General features: G+C 36.7%; 1 protein-coding gene across 1 annotated transcript in view; it reads right to left on the bottom strand.

The window, feature by feature from the left end:
- The window catches only part of GPC6 (glypican 6), a 1,343,320-nt gene that overhangs the window by 663,610 nt on the left and 662,837 nt on the right, over positions 1-16,873 (bottom strand). Inside the window, exon 3 of the mRNA XM_012647356.1 lies at positions 9,892-10,283. Coding sequence (XP_012502810.1) covers positions 9,892-10,283 — 392 coding nt within the window. The remainder of the gene's footprint in view (positions 1-9,891; positions 10,284-16,873) is intronic.

The following is a 16,873-nucleotide window of genomic DNA, read 5'->3' as shown; positions in this document are numbered from 1 at the left end:
ATGAACCAAAGAGGATACAATTTCCATATAAAATCTACTGCTCTCTTTTGAGTATTAAATATGAAAGTGGCATTTTGACACATGCCACATTCCTGTGAGGGCAAAAATGCATTCAAGAATTCTGTTTATGCAAGCCAAGTGTCACCTGATGTGAACTTGGAGAATATATTGATTTAGGCATAGTTTTACTTACATCTAAATGTCGAAGTCACCATTATGCTATTACTGACACTCTGAACTATTTTCACTCTTGACTATGCGATTTAGATACAAAAACATGTAGAGTTTGAATGTTGTTTGGTATGATTACTATACTATACTATGATTACTGTATTCTAAGTATCTGGGATTGATCCATTGCATTTGTATTGAATATCGCTCATCAAGATGAAGAGGTATAGTGCATGCACGTGAAGGAGATGAATCCTTGCTTGTAATGACAAAGACAACGATGGAGAAAATCTATGGAATGTAATAATATACCCACCATCTTTCTTAAAAACGAATATCTGTATGACCTAATATCTCATTTTAAAAAATATTAGTATGTCACACTCCATACATACGTCCTGCTTCAATATGTCAGCACTATTAATGCAATATATCTGTCAAGCTTTATTAAAATGCTTTTTGATGTGTATCTTGGCTCATAAACCTCTACAGTGCACTGATATTGCATCAGGGTATGTCCTTGTAACACTGAATCTCTGAAGATGGGACAATAAAAGAGAAATCCTCCAAACTTTCAAGTTCAGCCTATGATATGACACACCCCGCATAGCCTCTTGTCAGTACCCCGAACGTGTTTATTCATTTGTCAGTAACCACAGCAGGACGATTGTGCAAACCTTGTTTCATAGAACTTTCTGGTGGGAAGAGCATAACTGCATTCAGAGATAAATATCCAACAAAAGCGGCCACACTGACACTAGGATAAACTGTCAGGTCCATTTTTCTTTATAAAGCTGTTTCGGAAGCAGCATTCTTTGAGTTACAGCACTAGAGTTTTATCCTTGGGCCTTTTTTTTATCTGTGCTGTACTTTAATTGGCACATTTCACCAGCGGATGTTTTCTATTAGTACCAAAGATGTCTTGTCTGTTGCAGCTCCCATTTTCCATGGCCCCAGAGGAGTTCTTGTACTTGCAGAGCACAGGCAAGCAGTAGACATGCCAATCAAAATGGGTTTACTGGAAGCCCATCATGGTTGTAAATACAGAGAATATACCCCGGGGGAAAAAAAAACTAGGGCAGGAAGGTACAAAAAGGGGTTAAGGGAAACTGATTATGGGAAAAATAAAACCTAAACACATCAATAACATCAATCAAAATATGTTCACTATTTTCCTCTTTTTAGCATTATTCTAGAACAGTACATCGCAAATTATCTGTCTGAAGTTCAAGTTATTTGGACAATCTTTGGTTGATTGTTTGATTTTTCCCAATATATCATGACCTGTTACCTGATCCTATGGAGTGTAACTAATGTGCAGCTCACACCACAGGAGACTCACCACGCAAGTTCAACAACATTTAAGAAAAAGTTCTGCTGATGGTGTCAGGGCAATGTTACACTCCATACATAATTACTATAAACATTTGTGAATACTTAATTTTTCTACTTAGCCTGTTGCAGAACAGTAACAGCCTGTTTGTGGACAGGCACCGGTCCATAGACCATGCTTTGTGCACCTTCTTCTGGAATGTATAGGGGCAGAAGAGTTAACTTCTCGACCAATTTAAAACCACTCTAGTCAAACTGTGCTTGCTAAAAAGTTAGTAACATGCTAATGGTCAAATTCAAGGGTCTATTTTCTCTGCCCTTCCCGCTTAACTATCTGCAACAGTGGATGCTGCAGATTACTCTATTTCTTTTTTTTTTTTTATTATTTCAGCATATTATGGGGGTACAGATGTTTAGGTTACGTATGTTGCCCTTGCCTCCCCTCCCCCCAGGTCCGAGCTCCAAGCGTGTCCATCCCCCGGATAGTGCGTATCGCACTCTTTGTGTATGCAAATACCCATCCCCTCCTCCCCCCCACCGCCTGACATTCAACAAATGTTATTCTTATATGTGCACGTATGTGTTGATCAGTTAATACCCTTTTTTTTTTTTTTGAGACAGGGTCTCACTCTGTTGCCTGGGCTAGAGTGCCGTGGCGTCAGCCTAGCTGACAGCAACCTCAAACTCCTAGGCTCAAGCGATCCTTCTGCCTCAGCCTCCCAAGTAGCTGGGACTACAGGCATGCGCCACCATGCCTGGCTAATTTTTTCTATATATTTTTAGTTGTCCAGCTAATTTCTTTCTATTTTTAGTAGAGACAGGGTCTTGCTCTTGCTCAGGCTGTTCTTGAACTCCTGACCTTGAGTGATCCTCCCACCTCGGCCTCCTAGAGTGCTGGGATTACAGGCGTGAGCCACCACACCTGGCCCAGTTAATACCAATTTGATGGTGAGTACATGTGGTGCTTGTTTTTCCATTCTTGGGATACTTCACTTAGTAGAATGCGTTCCAGCTCTGTCCAGGAGAATACAAGAGGTGCTATATCACCATTGTTTCTGAAAGCTGAATAAGATTACTCTATTTCTTGAATTCTCTCTCCCTTTACTTTCAGGACAACATGCTTTGCTTGTTTCTCATCACTTGTCTTCCTTTTCCGAATCCTCTTTAAATATGTATACTCCCTAATGTTTCATCTGATTCTGTACTCTTCTTTCTCTAGCTAAATGTTATCTCCCTTTGCCAGCAAACATTTATATGTTGGTTTTTCTCCAATCAGTCAGCAAGCAGATAAATAGGAAATAAGAACAAACTGTGCATCAGGAACCACGCTTAATGCTGGGGATAGAACCTAAAGAGACAGCACCAAAGCTGGAGAGTCCTTGTGGCCTCTCCAGATGTGCTCTCCATTCTGCTCCATGCTGCTCTGACTCAGGTCCGAACATCTATTATCTGGTCAATTATAACAGCTTCTAGCCCAGTACCTGCCATCAGTCTCCCCTTAGTCAGTTCAACATCTCCATGATTATTTTTCTTAAGTAAAAATCTGATCATATATTTGTCTTTTGAAAAATCTTGGCTGTTAGCCCTTGCCTATGCAATGCTCTTCAAATTCCATAACTTGAAATGTAATACCCCAAATGGTATGGTCCAAATCGACTTCCTACCCTCATCTCCAGAAAACCTTGACATTTCATGATTCATGCCTTTGCACATGTTGGGCCCCTGGCAAGAAAGCTAAACCTCTTTCTCCTTCTGTGAGACTCTATTCATTCTTTAAGTCCAAGTCTGACTCTGGCCTATTCTAAGGTGCCGTCTCCAATTTCCCAAGGTAAAGGGAAACATGTATTTCTCTTGGCCCTCATGGTATTTTATCCACATCTCCATCATTATCCTGATTATCTGTGCTACACTTGAACTTTTTATACCTCTCTATCTTCAGCGTATACTGTGATTTCCTCAAAGGAAATGCCATTCGTTGTTACGTCCTTTGCTTTTTTTTTATGGAACAGCGCCTGGTACATAGTGGGTGCTTAGCACATGTTTGTGCCTCAAATGTACCGGAATGCTTCTATCTACAGAAAGTTTGTTTTTTAAATATTCAGGCAGCGTAGACGTTCACAAAGTTGTTAGTGAAATAGACAGTTGTCATTCATGGGTTCAGTTTGGGTCTCTAGCCTTATCTCCTGCTATTCATTGCTTTGTACTTTATGCCTCAGAGATGCCATGTGCTTGTAACTCCCTGCACACACCATTGGGTTTCACACTCTGTGCTTCCATTCAGATGCTACCTCTGCCTGAAACATCCTTCACCATGCTAGGCGCCCCCATCATCTTCCTGACACCCATGAATCTTTCAACACATGGCTCCAGTATCCATGGCCCAGAAAGTTTACTTGCACCCTAAGATTAAGCTAGGTGCCTGTTCTCTCAGTTTTTAAAGCATCTACTGCATAATTCTCTCATTATATATTGACATTATTTGTTTCTGTTTCTCTCTGTTCTAATTAGTACTTATAAGTACTTTAACTTGCTTAGTCTTTGTATCTCAAGAACTTAATAGTACTTGACATACAAAATACATTGAACACATGTTTACTGATCGAGACTGAGCTAAATCTCCATAATGGCTCTATTTTTACAAGGAGACACATTTGGGTCAGGTAAATGTTGGAATATTATTAATGCCTATCTCAGACTGTAGAGGACAGATAATATCTAATAGATACAGTATAGTCAGTACTGTGTTTCCCAAACTTTTTCTAGCCATGGTACATTTAGAAAGGATTAAGGAACCTCTTTAACTTCTTTCAATATCAATTAAACTTCAAAATCAGTGGAGAGGTACTCATTGTAATGGAATTCCAATGGAGAGTATAATTTTAAAATAAAATAATATAACTCAGGCATAGGCTATTATAAACAGATATAAACTGCAAAAGAACAAGAAGAAAGGATACACAGATAGGTTTTAATGCATTGGAAATCTTTTTAACTCAATCATTTCCAAATGTATATACCTAGGCTACACATTTTGCAAGAGAACTTAAAATTAATAGGAAAGATTTTAAATGTTTTAATCAAAGCAATCAAATTGTTTTAATCAAATTGGGACTTTCTTTCTAACTTCTATAGACTCAACTGTGACGCTTTCCACATGCTATTCTAAAGAGGGAAATGTTCTTTTCTTCTGCTGACACCTGGACTTCCTTATGCTCTTGTAATGTCCAATATTTAGCACAGTATGTGGACCATGGTAATAATCACACATTTTCAATGAATTATATTAAAAAGTTATTTTTGTTGTTATGGATCCTAGTGCTAATATTACTTTCTTACTATTTTTATCATGAAATTATTTATTTATCAACTGCAAAGTACTTTCAAAATATAATGCTCAAAACACCATCATAAGATGGTAGGCATAGATTATTTATGCTTACTGAAAGGTTGTAAACATAGAAGCATCATTGATAATTTCAAAAGACTTACCTGTTCTTCATCACATTGCATATTATTGAAGTAATCTACATTGAATAATCATCAATTACAGAAGAGAATACACAAACCACAGATTACCTATCAAAAGGTTTCTTTCGCTTAAGGCCTGTTTATGGTCCTTTCATGTCTGAATCACTCCACAAAAATTAAGTCCAATAAAAAAAATCACTACAGAAAGAACAAAACCAATAACTCAAGTGATGGATTCAACAGGTGATCTTGCTTTATATTTTGAATTCTTTCCCCAAAACAAACATCTAAATAGATTACCATTTTTTCTTGTAAATTGAATGTATGGTAAATTCTTCAGAATGGTTTTCCACTTAGATCAGATGATGCTTTAAATGGAGGCATTTCAAATTAAATTTGATGATTTTTTTTTCCTTATAGCACATCAACTACATGTATCAAAAACTGACTCTGTTTATGGCACATATTGTTAATGAAAGGCTGTTTATTCAGGTGGATGAACCTTTTAAGAGGCTCTTCATGCAAAAACACCAGTCTGTGTAGCACATATGGGGAGATGTCTATTGATGAAATTATACTGGTCTTACTAGAGACTGAAAGCCAGACTTTCTTTTCAAAGTCATGCGCCACAAGGCAGAAAGATTTTAGATACATAGATGACAGTATTTGTTAATAGTTTGAATTCTATGGATCCCAGCTCTATTACCTACCTGGTTTGTCTGGAATAAATCAGTGAAGTGATTACATAATTAATGTGATTGCTCTTAACACAATTTACAGCTTTGACTCAAATAAGTCACTTCTATTAAAGCAAAAATATATGGAAAGTTCTTAGTGTAAACGGCACCATGATGGACTATTGAAGACACTAGAGTCATTTCACATTTGCCTCCGTGATGAATAATTTAAGCTTGATTTAAGTAGACTATCTGTTAATAGCTCTTTATGAAGACCTCTCTCTTCTTACAGTGTCTGACAAGTTTTCTGAGCCACTGTTGGCCTCCTTATTTTCACTCACTACTGGGTGTATGTAAGGGGATGAGCGTGGTATTTTAATAAATGAACAATGCTTACAAAATCATCTGGATCCATTCTCTCAAGGCTACTATATTATCAAAATTTGGTTTTTTGTTCATTTTTGAGCTTTGCCTCCCATGCTACCCTGACATCATTTAGCACAGTATGGAGTGTGGAAAGTGACTTGTTAGCAAGTCCATAAATAGTAGTAAGCCTATATACAACTGATGGTAGCTCAGGGACTTATCACAGTTAGAAAGACTCATAGGTAAACAATAGTAAAGTCTTTCCCACCTTAATTTCTTTCATTAAAAAAATCTCACATGCATGCATGCGAGCCCACATGCTCACAAACACACTCCTACACTCAGTACCTAGCTTAAGAAATAGTATGTTATTGATAACTTTAGAAACCCCCTGTGTCTCTCTCCCTGGGATTGCATCTCCAAACTTGATTTCCAGAGGCAACCATCATCTGCCATTTTTGTTTGTCATTCTTTGAATTTTCTTCAGAGCTTTACTACATACATATTTTATTGCTAAATAATATATTGCTTAGTTTTGTACTTTTTGAACTTTATGTAAATGGTATATATTCTTTGGCTATTTAATTTTTTTCTCTAACAATGAAGTTTTTGTGATATATCCATGAGTGTATGGCTGTAGTTCACTTGGTTTCTGCGCTCCATAGAATTTCACGGTGTGAAGAGATCACCATGCAGATTAGACATTTGTTATATTTCTAGTTTTTATGTTATTGTGAACATTCTTCTATCAGTATACTTGTACACATGTGTAATAATAGTTTCTCCAGGAATGAAGATGCAGTTTTAGAATATGTACATCTTCAACAATATAGGGATTTTCAGATCATTATCTAAAGTGAGCAAATCAATTTAAACTCCCATGAGCAAAGTAAGAAAGTTTCTTATACTCCACATCTTACCAACACTTGGCATGTTCAAAAATGATCATTCACACAAAAAATGAATCCTGGCTTACTGTCCACAGATATTCACTCCGGAACCACATAATGCTTCTAAGAATCAGAGATTGTATTATAGGTACCTAAAATGAACATGCTCCATCCAAAGGCTAGAAAAAGACAGTGTTTTTATCTATAAGATGGGAAGCATAAATTTTACATATAATTCTGTTGATGCTTACAAGCTAGTCCTCCATTTTTCTACTAAGAATATTCCCTATAATGTTATGTCAAAACATTTGTGTCAAACGGCTGTGTTTTGTCAAGAGGTAAATTTTCCAGTCAAAACAATTAATTAGAAGCTATTAATGATGTCTTCCAAGATTAAGAAGTCACTGTAAGTGAAGAGAGAAATTCAGTGGGAAAAAATTACCCAAATCAGGATGCAGGAAATAAGTTAGTTTGTTGATCTCCATTTGGGAATTTTGCTTTAAATTTTCTAACTTTTCTGCCATCATTTCACCAACTCTAAATCACTCAATTAATAGACCACAGGGAGGTCTCAGATTTACGAAGGGCTTAAACCTCAAACAATTCTTGCTTCTTCTCTTAATATATATCGTCCTTGTAATATTTTGTTTTTATTACAAAACATACTTTGGGTGCTGAAAATCATCATGGTACTAGTACGCCCATGTCTGGTCTAGTCAGCTACAGATCATCTGGTAATCATTGGGTGAGAAAGTTTATTGGTAAAATACTTAAATCCCTGAGTCATAAATTATTTGAGAAAAAGAATTGTTCAACTTCTTTTAACCAAGGCGCATGTGCTCACTTGCTTTCCCTCCCTCCCTTCCTTCCTTCCTTCATTTCTTTTCTCCAGAAAGCAGTGCTCGGACAGCAGGATGGGATTTATGAATTTAGTTGATTAGGGCTAATGAAACTCAGGTCAGAAAACCAATATCTGCAAAGAACAGTTCACTTTCCATGGTTACTTGACCTACAACCTATTATACATCCCACATCCAGAGCAGTTCTTTTGCAAATGAATGCTGGTCATGAAAAAAAATTAAAGGTCATATGCTACTGATGGTTGGTTGTTGAGGTCAACCTTCACCATGAAGAGGAGCATGTTAGATTTTGATAGGCAAAGACTGCAGAAGGAGACCGTCAGCGAATGACCAAGAGGAGGCACCGTCTCCAGAGAGTTATTAATGCCATACTCGGAGAAACAGGAGGAAGAGTCAGCAGCAACTTCACCTTTGGCTTTTTAGACACTTTGCTAGAAAATATTCTCTTTCCTCACTGGAACCTCACCAAACCATAATATACACACATCAACATAAACATTATTCACACTCAGGTAGAATAAAAATATACAATCAGCAATGTCCCGTGTATCAATCCATGCTTTGAATTTCTTACCTCATATTTCTTAAAAGCTGGCTACATCTTTCATTCTTCAACAAAAACAAAGGATTCAACTTTAAGCCTCTGTGACTAAACTTATTATTCTGTGTAACCTATTAAATTAATTTAATTAAACAATTTTTACAAAAAAAATCTATCCATTCAAGAAAATATGGAATACATATTTGTTTTTTATACTTCTTTACATTTTACCAACTATCCTTAGGGGATCATATTTCCTCTTGCTATTTCACCTGCCTAATTCCTTATTATTAATAATCCACTTTTGGGGCTACCGTTCCTTTGGTATCTAAAACATTGTTTATAGTCAATAAAAATATTGTTTTAAACATCAAAATTATATGCCCTTTATATTATTAAATCCTTTGTAGGCTTTACAGCCTTCTTGCAAATAATCTTTTTGGGAATTAATAATTTAAAAATGGGTTGCAATGAATATTACCAATAGTGCCATACAGAAATATTTTCAAGGGTATATGTGGTCTTTATGCCAAGATATAAATATTGAGGAGGTCTGAGTGGGAAAAAAAAGTAACACAGCAAGACGGTTCCAACAGTTATGAAAAATATGGTGGCTCTTTGGCACAGACCTGTAATAGAAAGGTGGTGTTTGGCAACAATCTTTGTGAAAATATACCTTCTGTGGGTGACATGATATCAGATTCCTATTATGTATCGTTTTTAACTTTACTGCTTAAAGTAATCATCTTTCAGTTTATTTGTAGGACTAACCTCATAAATGGGCAGGTCCATCTCAGAAGAGTATTAAATGTCAAGGAAGAACTTAAACAAAGGCAGACATCCTCTACATGGGAAATATTCAATGTTTAAAGTCAGTAGTGGAGAATGATCCCTTGCATTAAAGGTTTAGAAACATTATCCTCAAGGAAAGGCCCAAAAGTGGATTAGTGATTTATCTTTTTCAGAAGCCCAATGCAATTCATGGTATGGAATTACAGAGATAATGGATACCAAAAGGAATTCTCTGCAAGAATCCATACTTTGTATTCATTAGTCCTCCCTAATCTGGTTCTACAGGTGTCAGCAAAGGGCTCTTCCTTCACCATTAAGGAATTTGGACACTTCGACACATGTGATAAAAAAGACGAAATGCCAAATGCTACTGTTCTGAACAACAACTTGTCTCCACTTGCTAGCCTAATGAAGAATGTCATGTTGACTGCCTAGAGGATTATAACCTCTAAATGGACTGTTTCATAAGTATTTATCCTCCTTAAAACTCTGATCAGAAATGCCAAGTGATTACAGTCATTGCACCATTCCTGATGAAAGCTTCTTTGCTATACTGCTGATAAATATTGACATTTATTTCCAAACCTCGTGGAAGTGCTTGAAATCCTGTCTTCTCTCACACAAAGCAAGGGGGGATTGAACAGAATTATGCTTTGACATTTAGTTGATTTCTCTAAGAGAAAGGACCATTGTAAGTAAGAATTTTTACCTTTTTTTTTTTTTTCTGGTAAGCATTTGTTTTAAAACCAGTAAAAGAGGAGACCCAAGTAGAAAGACAACACACTTTCGTTTACCTTGGAAACTCGGTTTGCAACTTCTCTGCCCACAGTCAGCCCCTGGACAAAGGTGCGAGCAGCGATGAAGGCGCGGGTAACCTGAATCTTCAGTTTCCGGGGCACATCTCCAAAGGGCTTCAGCTGGTCTGTGTATTTGCTCACACACTCCAGGTAGTCCTCGCTGAAGTGATACTGAGGGTTTATCAGCTGAAACATCCGCTCCAGTAGTCGAGCCCAAAAGTCATTGAGCATTTCCTCCAGATTCACGTTGCCCCCAGTATAGTATCTTTTCAGCTCTGTGAAAAGATCCTGGAACACTTCTGAATTCTGCATGTACAGCATTCCATAGGTCCGTACAAACATATCGTTTAGTGACTTTTCTGCATTCTCCAGGAGCTCTCGGAAAAATTCTGCAGATAAAACAAGAAAGCAGTCATAAATCAATAACATCTAGAAAGCCTAAGACATCCACTTACCTTAAACACAACTGCTTTTAATGGGCATTTTCATAGAAAAACATATCCTGTGATTGAGGTATTAATGGAGCAACGAAAACAACATTTCAAATGAGATTTGACCTACACCTATGATCTTCTATGAGTCAAAGAAAACAGAAGACCCCATAATATTCATTGACAAGAGCATCCATTAATATTAGGAGTTACCTAGTTAATACTCCTCCAAAATAGCTCATTTTTCATTTATTGTTGAATTTTAGAAAATCCTACAGTTTGATAAAAACTCAAATGAAAATATGTTGCAACTGTAATGTGCAAAGTATAGTCATTAACATAACGATAAATACATTTGCTTCAGCCTGTTTACTAATTTGTCCTAACCCTAAATTCAATTAAATTGCTTTTATTTGGAATAGTCCATAAATGGGATGTTCAAATTAATTTAATATTTTGGACTCCTACTTTCTATATATAGCAATCAATTAGCAGTGTTCAGAGATTCATAATGCAATTAAATTCACTTAATACTAAAGCTATAATGGAATATAATTTAGGTGGCCATAATGAGTTAGAAAGCCATGAAATGTCTTAGATTATCATTATAAATATAAACTATCATTTAATAGAACTTGAATAAAATATTGGCAAGTGGACTTTCTGGTTAAGGGATTTTAACTAAAAAAGTACATACCAACAAATGAAAGCTGCCATTCTGCAATAGCATTTGAGTGTTACTGAGATAACTTACAGGATATAAAAAATGACAGAAATTAAAGCCGTTGGATACTGTTACCCTCACTAGCTCTCATGTCAGGCTCTTTCAAGGGACACTTCCTGTGTGGAGGGAACCCATCCATTTGCACAAATACACCTGAGTAGACCAAGCTCAAGTTTTACTCTGTTTAGAGAATATAAGTCGCGGTGAGGAAAAAGCTAAGGAAAGATAATACGTCAGAGTTTATCAATTCAAGTTCCCAAGAACAAAGTGACTCTGTTTTACCTCTTCATAGTTTCCTTTCATTCCCTAAAGCCCTCAGAAATGCAGGGACAAATCAAGTCCCCTGCACTTCAAGGACTTCAAGTAGAAATTTTTAAAAAAGACTCTTCTTTTTTCTGAAGTCCTGGAGGGGTCTTTCCTAAGACACATAAGGGAAATAGTGACGAATTCCTCTCCATGGATTCCATGGAAGCTACTTTCTCTGAAGTCAGCTGAAGAAGCACTTTGTTCAGCTACTTCAGTTTTGATTAATATAGAATTGAACCCTTGTCTTGATAATTAAATAATGTCTATAATAATAACTATTTTGTATCTGTTTTCAAATAAGACCAAAGCAGCAGAGCTTAAATAGAACTCTGTTCATATGTTTACCTTCTTACTATGAAATCATATTGTTTCTTAAACATGGGAATTCTGTTGCTACAGTGGCAGCAAATTTCCAGAATTATCTAAAAGTCATGCCTTAGAAGTCTGTGTCATTTTGTGCAAGTCACTATTTTTTATTTTTATTTTTATCTAATATAAAACCAGGTTAAATATTATTAAACCTTTCTACTCTTCAAGGACTGAGTAAAGAAAATGAGTGTTGAAGTAGACAGGGCAAAATTTTCAAAATTGTCAAAGGATCCATCTATCAAAACATTTATGTGTGCTATATGTGGATGTTATGTATTATTTTATGAAATCAAGAGCATTTCAAAATTTTTTCAGAAATACTAGTCACCAAGTTTGTCCTAAAATTGAAACAATATTAAATTATTAATGTCAAAGTATAACAATATCATAATATCTTCCAATCATGAAACCAGGAATGAAAATAGCCCAGCCTTGCTGATACAGGGGCAGGGAGAAAGGTGTTACAGATTGTGAGAGAAGATAAAAAAGAATGGAAAAATCACCGAATTGAAAAATACTAATCTAATCAGACTGGAAAGTGGATTCTAATCAGGAGCTCTAGATAGTCTATTCATTTATCTTCTTTTTGAGGTCAATTATTTTGTTGGACTCAGGAATTAAAGCTTAATTTATTAAATAGAGAGTAATGCCTTCAGCAGTGAAAAGTCAGTAATTAATAGTGTGGTCTGGATTTGTAAAGAGCCAAAAACGAGAGAGAGAGAAAGAGAGAGAGAATATGAATCTTCTGGTCCTCCTTGCTCTCCAAAGATTTGAGATATAAATGTTTGTCTTCAGGGATAAAGATTTTATTGTTTCTTTTACTGATGGTAACATTCCTTAGGGCTTTTCCCTCCTGACATGGGGAAAGGTGACTGGGTAAAATCAAACTGCCTACTCAGTGTGTCTTGTGGTCTGTTTTCTTATGTTTAAATTCACATTCATGATTGAATTTAATACCAAGAAACATTTCATGAGATTCCAAGCTTAAAGTTTTGTCTAAGGGTGTGCCATCATTTCAAAAGTTTGCAATAAGCTTCACTGGTCCTCAAATTCAACTTATTATTCCTTGTTCAAAATCATTATGTGGTTTACTGATCTCATAGTCAAAGTTAATATTTGGTATCGAAAGATGCTAATGTATCAGCCAATTATGACGAATGTTCTTACCTTAAGGTAAATTGATCTTAGATCTTGTGAAAAATGGGGATCCAAGGTACTGAGGCAAAACTAATGTCCTTCAAAGTAAGTAAACTCATTTTATTTTCAGCATGCCTGTAGACGTCCACCTTTTGAAGGTTGATGCTTTGAACAAAGTATTTTATGCTTGGATGAAAATTGTTTCTCAGCAAACCAAAGAAGATGGAGATTTGGAAGATGGTTATCTGATCCATGTTGCTGATTAAGTATCATCTCCAAACAACATCAGAGAAAACAAAATTCAAGAATAATATAAGAAAAGGCAACGTCAATCTAACCCTTTGTTTAATTGGAGACGGCAAAGCTCACATTGGATAAAATGTTACGTCAACAAAAATTTTTATCTACAAGAAACAGTTTGGCAGAAAGAAATGCTATTTGATTTTTTTCTTCTTCCCCAATCACAAAACATACATCAAAGGTGGTTGCTTAGGGCTCAGTTATGCTTCATAGGTGCACAAAAGAACTTTTCCAGCCAGCATTAGCCTCTGGGAGCATTTTATTCATCTAGAGGGGAGATCTCAATGCAAACATCTGTTTGCTGCAGGGCAGACTGTCTCAAGTGGGAACACAGACTTGTAGATAAAAACCACCACTGTTGCAAAAGCAAAAAAGAAGGCTTGTGCACTGCTGTCTGATGGCTTGGAGAGGCCTCTTAAGGGGCAAAAATCAACTCCTAGGAGCCAAGAGGCTCCCTAAGGATATTTGAGAAAGGCTCCAAATGAAGCTTCCAGATAAATGGACTGAAATGTAAGGTAGCACACAGGACCAAAGGGAAGCGCCAGCAAGAGGGAAAAGTCAGAGAAGAGGCTCTCTAGGAATTTGCAGTCTATACGAAACAGCAAAAGCTTCTCACATTCAAGCCAGTAATGTTGTCTCGTTAATACTATTGTGAACAAGCACATTCTATGCTGGATTGGGCCTAGGATTGGATTAAGCATTGTATAGCGTCGTATTCTTTTCTCATGCTTTTCAAGGTACTTCGCATTAAGAGCTTGTTTAAAATGGATGTTTCCGCAGAGTGCTGTAAATTCATATCATTACAGAACCCAATGAATGAAAAGCTTTGGTCCCTAGTCAGTGCAGATGATAGTTATACATGATTATAGATAGCACTTGTCCAGCCTTCGGAAGTGGGTATGCTAACCTCCCTTCCTTAAACTCAGAAACAGACACATGTGCGTACAAGTGTATATGTCTGTACAGCTCTCTGCTCATCTCTTTCTTTCCACTCTCCCCCAACAAAAGCATGCTAAATCAGTTTGGTCAGCTCAGCCAAGCTTTGGCTAAGGAATGCCCCAGGGGAGGAGCTGACATAGAGGATAAAATGGTTCTGAAAGCTGATATCCTACAAGGAAGGGCTGTGATTCACAGACACACAATAGAATTACCACTCTGTCTCCAACCCCATGCCTTTTTCAAGGTTAAGTGAGGAGTGTCTGTCCTCATTCCACATACATCCACCAGCTTTCAGGCATATCTTTTGACATCACTTCTCCTTTCAAAAGTCTCCTTGCTTGCATAATAGCCTGATATGGTCAGCAGGAAAATGCCAAGTTAATGAGGAGCATTGCTGGAGGAAGACCCACAGTGCCATGTATTCTCTCCTATGTTAGACTTGGAGGGTGAGAAAACATGGTCCCTAAGTGGCTTATCTGTTCCCACTTCTGGGGGGGCTGAGACCTTGAAAGAAAGTATAGGCAAAGATGGATGCCGTTCAGGGTGTCTGTCCCTGCCACATGAAGTGTCACCTTCATATGAGGTATTTAGCAGTAGGATGCCACTACTCTATACCAGGTGTCTCAACCTCAGCACAGCTGACATTTGGAGCCGGTTAATTCTTTGTTGGGCAGGGGTGGGGGAAGACTGTCCTGTGCATACTAAGATATTAAATATCATCCCTGGCCTCTGCCTACTCAACGCCAGTAGCACCTTCCTTCCCTCAGTAGTGGCAACCGGAATGTTGCACATGTTGCCAGACATTGTCAAATGTCCTCTGGGGACAAAAATCACTCTCACTCCCCACCTTACTCCCAAGTGCTGAAGAGCTACCCTTTTATTGATAAATCCAGAGACCTACAGATAGAATATAAAAACATCCCAAGAAAAGGCCAGCACATTTCTAGAACTCATCAACTCCATGGTTTATCTATGATAAAAATTTGAGGAGGTGTGATTTAAATGGAAGGAACTAAAATACAGGCTCTATTCATAGTAAGATTCTTGGTAGTCAGCATTGCCATTTCCATGGATGGTGCCTGTCACATGGCAGGGCCTTCAGAAGTGGTTAATAGTGAGTGAATGAACAGATAGATGAACATAAGCATCTAGTGAAATACTCATGACTCCATCTGGTCTGGACTCCTCTTAGATAGTGATGACTTTACGAGTCTACCTCAGGAGGAGAAAGATGCTACAAACCATTTCTTAGAACAGGACAAAATTGATTTGCCCTCCTGTCATCCTCCAAATTCTTATATATCTATACATATTTAAACATTTATGTTCCTGTGTTCCAAGTTCATGTGCATCTATACATAAAATACTATACTAAGGTGCTCTTCATTCAAAAACATGTTGGCTATCAATGCTGCTCTATCGGATCTGACTTTCACTCTTAAACTCTGCCTGTCCTAAGCCGCCCGTCACCTGGTTTAATCACTGCCTCTGCTGCTGTGGCCCTGCTGGGACTTGACTTCATAGTCCATGATCTCACCAGCCTGACTGCATTCATATTCACTTGCATACTTCATTTAAGCAATGCCCAGCATGCTACATTTCAGTTAACTCCCAAACCACATTGCAGTCTCACACATAAAGCCTTCTTCAATTCAATAAATAATCTGTTGTATTGAATAAACTCACTTTGAAGCTTTGTTTTGTTATTGTTTTTAATAAACAGGACTATGGTATCCTTTATTTCTTCATAATACAGGTTTTCTTTTTTCAAAAAGGAATTTTATAAGGGAAAAGGGAAAAGAACTATTTTGAGTAAATATCTTCCTATATGATCTCAGTATTTTTTAAAAAATATCACTTGCATTTTTGTATAAGCAGATGCTCAGAATGCATTCCCTAAAAAATTATGGGGTTGAAATTATACAAAATTATTTTTAAAATAATTTATTCAAAAAGGGATAAATCAGAATCTATAATTCTTGAAAGACAACATAGGTATAAGCAAAAATTCACTTGTGATTTGCCCATTTGGTATCTCTTAATTAATACTTTCTTTTGCTCTGTACATGTGTATATACGTATGTTTTCATAAATTAAGTTTATTGTAAGTATTATGATTTACTCAATCAAGTCTTCCCAGAAATTAATAGAAGCCTATATAATTTCAAAGTAAACTAGTAGTAGTAATCCATATCTTTTCTGTTTGAGGCATTATTAGAACCAACTCTCTGACTCTTAAATAAATTTTGTCCCTCCACTCCACATACACAAATTGATTTAAAATGCAAACAACACAGCAATAGAATATCTTCATTATTGCCATTTGTCTCTATTACATTTTAGGAAAAAGGTAAAAGTACCAAGCCTTAAGTTGAAGACAAAACAGAGATTTAAAACAATGAATGAAGCTAATTTTAAACAAAACTAGAGATAGCACCTAAGAAATTGCCTGATTTCTAATGAGTATCAAACACCATATTACAGGCATTACATAGCAGTATGCACATAAGATATCAGCATATCTATAATTTGCAGATGAGTAAATTGAGGCTCAAAATGTTAAGCAAGTTGACCTAGATGACTAGAAGCAGCATGCATCCCTGAGCTCTGAAACTATCATGGATGAGAATGAGTTCTAAGAAAGAACGAGAAAACAGCATGGCTTTGTAGTTTTTCCTAAGTCAAATTTTCAGACTGTGATATGAATAATTAATGGGAAGTGTTATAAGTTCCTAAGACAGTGGATAAAATCATGTTTAAATATAAACTTTAA

This window comes from Propithecus coquereli, unplaced genomic scaffold (genome assembly GCF_000956105.1).
Source record: "Propithecus coquereli isolate 6110/MARCELLA unplaced genomic scaffold, Pcoq_1.0 Scaffold262, whole genome shotgun sequence".
Classification (NCBI taxonomy): Eukaryota; Metazoa; Chordata; class Mammalia; order Primates; family Indriidae; genus Propithecus; species Propithecus coquereli.
Note: the sequence above shows the minus strand (reverse complement) of the source record. Positions and strands in the feature narration are given on the sequence as shown.